At 49.9% G+C, this 5,508-nt stretch overlaps 1 protein-coding gene across 1 annotated transcript; it reads left to right on the forward strand.

Annotated features, from left to right (window-relative positions):
• The first annotated feature begins 2,093 nt into the window (after positions 1–2,093).
• Positions 2,094–3,596, forward strand: LOC123406087 (cytochrome P450 76M5-like). Its single transcript, XM_045099578.1, has one exon. The coding sequence runs from the start codon at positions 2,094–2,096 to the stop codon at positions 3,582–3,584; it is 1,491 nt and encodes a 496-aa protein (XP_044955513.1). The 3' UTR covers positions 3,585–3,596.
• Positions 3,597–5,508: the final 1,912 nt, after the last annotated feature.

Here is a 5,508-nt window from a genome sequence, read left to right on the forward strand (position 1 = left end):
ATATTATCCACTTCTTCACTCTCCTCCTCGATTGGATCTCTTCACTATTGTTATGGTTCTTTTCATTTTCCTCGGTTTCTTTTAAAGGTCCCAAGTTCATATTCTTTACATTTCTCCCTCCAGCCGTACCAGGGGGAGTCGAAGACTCCTCCATAGTAGATGAAGATGCAATTTGCCCTTCCAGGCGCTTGTTCTCATTAAGTCTAGCTCTTTTTGGAGAGGTTCCCCCATTAGCCTCCAGCTGTACATTCACTTTTTCTTTTGGTGGGTTTTCACAAGTATCTTGTCTACAAAGAAGAAAAAATCATAGAAATGCCCCCCCCCCCCAACACTCCCTCTGCTGAAGCAGGGATATCTTCAGCATCTCAGCATCCCAATTTTATCCTCACAGACTCAGGTCTGTTAATAGTAGCTTTGTCAATTTCCAATGTCACCCCAACCAAAGACCCCACATATGCAATATTTTTCTCATGCCTTTTGTCCAGAGGGATATTGCTAACGTTGACCCAAGCAACGTTAAGTATACCCTTGGCATCCACTGATTCAGACCATTTCCTTAGATTTATAACCACACCACACCTTTTAGCATTCATACTCTCAGCAAAACAAGCCTTATCCACATCTCTAGGTGAAGGAAACCTCATCACAAACGTGTTTGGTCCAATGGATCTAGCAGAGCATCTCCAGTTTGTGTTAATATAAGCATTGAAGAATTCTTCTAGCTGCCTCCTAGAAGCGTGCCCTCCTACAACAGATATTACAATAAATCTATTCCCGTTTGTGGTCTGATTTGGGGTGTTGTGGTCATGAATGTAAAAGAAGCCCTTCCCTCTAGCTTGGAATCTGCACATTGGAGCCACACAAGCCCAAGGAAGAATTGCAAACGGGTGCTAGATGACCATGATTACCGCATCTACCACATAATGCACGTCTGCACGTAGACAATAGACAGGCAGGTGCCCAGGTTCTTTGCAAGTAACGCAAACCTTAGCACCTTCCACTAGTGGGGAGGGATTCCTGTTGCCGGGTGTGGGGTGACGTCGCTCTTGAGCTTGATAGACGCCTTGTTGTTGTCGTAGATCTTGTTGTTGACGACCACCCGCAACTCCGCCAGCCACGGTTTGGTTGTTGTTGTCGCCCCACTTCTCAGATCCGCGGCCACCTCCTTGCTCCATAGCCGCGGCTTCCCACCTTGCCTTGTCGGATGATCCATGGCGCGGATCCATGTTGGATGAGTTTTGGCCACCGTCGTCGATGTCGCGCATCCACACCAGGTTACGGCCACCCCCGCCACCACCACGTCACAGCCTCCACCTCGCCCGAATCGGCCACCACCTCGCCCGATGCGCCCTCCCCACCGTCTTCCACTCGATTGACGCGGTTGCCACCCTCTCGCCCGCCATGGCTTGAGCCCGTGGTGGAGAGGCAGCAACCTGCGCAAAGGATCTCTCATCTCCTCCCACCTTCCTCTCCCACCAACCGAAAGAGGAAGAAACCCTAGGTGGCGAAACCGCGTGTGTATCCTAAAAAAAGGTATTCTGCATGTGTCCTTTGTATGCATGTATATATATATGGTGGGACCCGGCAGTGAAAAATACCAACCCCTTGAAATATCAGTTTCATTCGTTGCTTGTAGTATGGGCACGTGCACGGTTCCACTCTTCCAGTTTAGTTCGTTGTATATGTAGAGTTTTTCTTTTCATTCGACAACAACAGCAAGCCACGACTACGACCACGACATACTAGTATTTTTTACTTCCAGCCGTCAAACAAGTATTCGAATTGTGGACGGCTTGCGTGCGCGTGACAAACCAAGAGTCGTCGATTCCTTTGATTCGAATTAGAAATCCAGCAGTTCGCTAATTAGCCGCGCGCGTGCCAAGAATGGATCCTCAGAACACAAAAACAAAAAACATTCTGCATGTGTTCCTTGTCTGCAAATATATGTATGTATGGTGGGACCCAGTAGAGGAAAATACCAACCCCTTGAATTTGAAATGCATTTGGCAGACCCTATATATAGGACATCATTCATTCACAGTTTGTTCAAACAGCATCATCATCCATCGCACATCGCACATTATAAGGAAAAAATGACGCCTGATATGTGCCTTGTTTTGATAGCCCTCCTCGCTGCATCACTTGTGTACTACGTGTACGTGATGACATACACCAGAAGGGGTGCGCGGCGTTCACCGCCGGGCCCCTTTCCGTGGCCCATAGTCGGCAACCTCCTCCACCTTCGCGGCGGTAACCTCCATCACAACCTCGCGCGCATGGCGCTCGCCCATGGCCCCGTCATGACGCTCAAGCTGGGTGTGGTGACCACCGTGTTTGTGTCCTCCCGGGACGCGGCATGGGAGGCCTTTGCCAAGCATGACCGCCGCATCGCCGCGCGGACCGTCCCGGACACGAGGCGCGCAACGGCGCACGCCGACCACTCTATGGTGTGGTTGCCCAGCTCCGACCCACTCTGGAAGACGCTGCGTGGCATCGCCGCCACGCACGTCTTCTCGCCGCGCAGCCTCGCGGCCGCGCAGGGCGCCCGGGAGCGCGCCATGCACCGCATGCTCGAAGAATTCCGCCGCCACGTCGGGCAGGTGGTCGGCATTGGCCATGTCCTGTACCACGGCATGTTCGACCTGCTGACCAACACACTCTTCTCCGTCGACGGCCAGGACCAGCTGAGGGACCTTCTGGAGGACATCGTGGGTCTTCTCGCCGAGCCCAACGTGTCGGACTTGTACCCATTGCTCCGGGTGCTGGACCTGCAGGGCCTTCGCCGGTGGACGACCACGCACATGAACCGCGTCTTCCATGTGATGGACAAGATCATCGACACCCGGCTGGGACTGGGCCTGGGCGAGGGCAAGCATCACCACCACCACGACGTCCTCGACGCCCTCCTGGCGCTCATGACCACCGGCAAGCTGAGCCGCCGCGATGTGAAAGCCATGTTATTCGACATCCTGGCGGCGGGCACGGAGACAACCAAGATCACGGTGGAGTGGGCCATGGCGGAGCTGATGCGGAACCCGGACGTTATGGCGGCGGTGCGCGCCGAGATGAAGGCCGCCCTCCCGCAGGAGATGGTGATCACGGAGGCAGACGTGGCGAAGCTGCCGTACCTGCAGGCCGCGGTGAAGGAGTCGATGCGGCTGCACCCCGTGGCGCCGCTGCTGCTACCACGCATGGTGGTGGAGGAGGGCGTCGAGATAGGCGGCTACGCCGTGCCCAAAGGCGCCACCCTGATCTTCAACTCGTGGTCCATCATGCGCGACCCGGCGGCATGGGAGAGGCCCGACGAGTTCGTGCCGGAGCGTTTCTTGGGGAAGACGGAGCTCGGCATGTGGGGGAAGGAGGTCAAGTTCATCCCGCTGGGCAGCGGACGAAGGCTCTGCCCGGCATTGCCCATGGTGGAGCTCCTCGTGCCCTTCATGGTCGCATCCATGCTGCATGCTTTCCAGTGGAGGCTGCCCGAGGGCATGTCACCTCACCAGGTCGACGTCACCGAAAGGTATACAAGCGACGATATCCTCGTCATGGACGTGCCTCTCAAGCTTGTGCCCATGGTCGCCGTCTAGTCCGTCACTCTCGCTGAGTACTTTATTACTTCCGTTCTACGGAGTACTACGTATTTTCGTATTGGTTTGCATGGCGATGCATGCATGTCACCTTATTGGTTTGCATGGCGATGAACATACATGTATTCATCGTCAGTCAATTCGTTGGAAATCTATGGATATTTTGAATAAGTTAATTCTACATGCAAATGGATATCTTGAATAAGTCAAAAAAAAATCATGTGGATGTACATCACATGTATACATATGTATGGACAATTTAAACTTTATTAATATCCTATATAAAAAAAGGTACGCGTCCTCACTAGTAAAAAAATACGCCTTTCGCCCATAGCATTAGTTTCGGTTGAATTTTAAACCGGGACTAATGTGTTCCGTAGTCCCGGTCCCAACGGTTAGAAGCGGACGGGGACACGGCCACCATTAATCCTGGTTCATTTGTGACCTTTATTCCGGTTGATAGTATAAACCGAAACTAAAAGGATGATGACAGGTTGACGTCAGGCTGGGAACAAATGAACCCATTTTATTTTGTTGGTATTATCAATCGGAACTAGAGATGGATCTTTAGTCCCAGTTTGTAACAACAAACGAGACTAAAGATGTCCCGGACTCCGTGCATCCTTGGCCGGCCGCTTGCACGTGTATGGTTTCATTCATTGTAGGTACAACTTTTTTGTTCGTTCGACAGCAACAGCAAGCCATGACCACGAGCGAGGATGCATGCTACTCCTTGGTAGGAACTCCTTGGTAGGATGCACAATCTGCCAGTCAATAAGCATATTAAACTATCAAGAATCTAATACTTAGCAAAAAAAAAGATCATTGTAATCACAGAAGATACATATGGTCTACATGATGCGGAAGATTTACTTTCTAGCCACAAATCCCAAACAAGAGTAATACATGCCATCCTTCACTAGGAGATTGCCTAGTTAATACTTAAAGCACATCTTAAGCAATTTGAATATCATCTTACTATTATAATTGTGTGATTATAAACAACTTGGCAGGCACCTCACATTTGCACCTATCATTTTGCGCATACATACACCAAGAGAAACAAATCGAGCAGATTGGAGGGCTTTCTGAATATAACATCCAAGATGCCGCACTTTTCATATTTGGGGACGAGGACTTGATATAGAAAGAGGCGCATCTTAGCGTTTCGTAAGTATAGAAATCATCACAATACATACATGAAGAGATGAGTATATGAAATGACTTACACTCATCACAAGTTAAGTTACAAGCCACACAAGATTTATTTCAAATCATCCATAAGACAGGGTCCGACTACGGACAAGATAAACGACAAAAGCAATGAACCTGTCTCACTAGCCTAGGTGACAACCAAGGTCCTCTAATCATCAGGATACGTCACGTACATGCGGCCACTGCCTTCATCGAACTCTCACTAAAGCTGTGTAGCGTCAAACACCTCTGGATCTACGGTACCTGGACTTGTGATGTTGTAGTAATCGGTGAGTCACAAGGACTGAGCAATCTTGCGACCATGATACCGAAACTAATCAAATTATTGGGTGTGCAAGGATAAGTGTTGAGGTTGCAGCAGCACTAAGCATATATGGTGGTTAACTTACGAGAACAAAATGTAAAGTGAATGGTCGGCGCATGACGGCCGGAGCTACATCATGATCACTAAGTGATCCTAAACACCTACTTACGTCAGTCATAACCGCACCGTGTCCTCAGTCGGAGAAGGAGCTCGCGACAAAGACAGTCACGTTTACGCACACAGTTGGCATATTTTTACTTAAGTTTATTTCAAGTTATCTATAATCGGATGTTAAATAAAGTTTCCAAGTTGCCACATAACCGCGGGCACGGCTTTCCGAAAGATATTAACCCTGTATGGGTGCTCCAACTAGTCCATCACAAACTACCACAAACTGCTCTAGAG

The sequence above is a fragment of the Hordeum vulgare genome, chromosome 6H, assembly GCF_904849725.1.
Source record: "Hordeum vulgare subsp. vulgare chromosome 6H, MorexV3_pseudomolecules_assembly, whole genome shotgun sequence".
Lineage (NCBI taxonomy): Eukaryota > Viridiplantae > Streptophyta > Magnoliopsida > Poales > Poaceae > Hordeum > Hordeum vulgare.

Coding starts and splice junctions, on each gene's coding strand:
- LOC123406087 (XM_045099578.1), top strand. CDS start 2,094: ATGACGCCTGATATGTGCCTTGTTTTGATAGCCCTCCTCGCTGCATCA.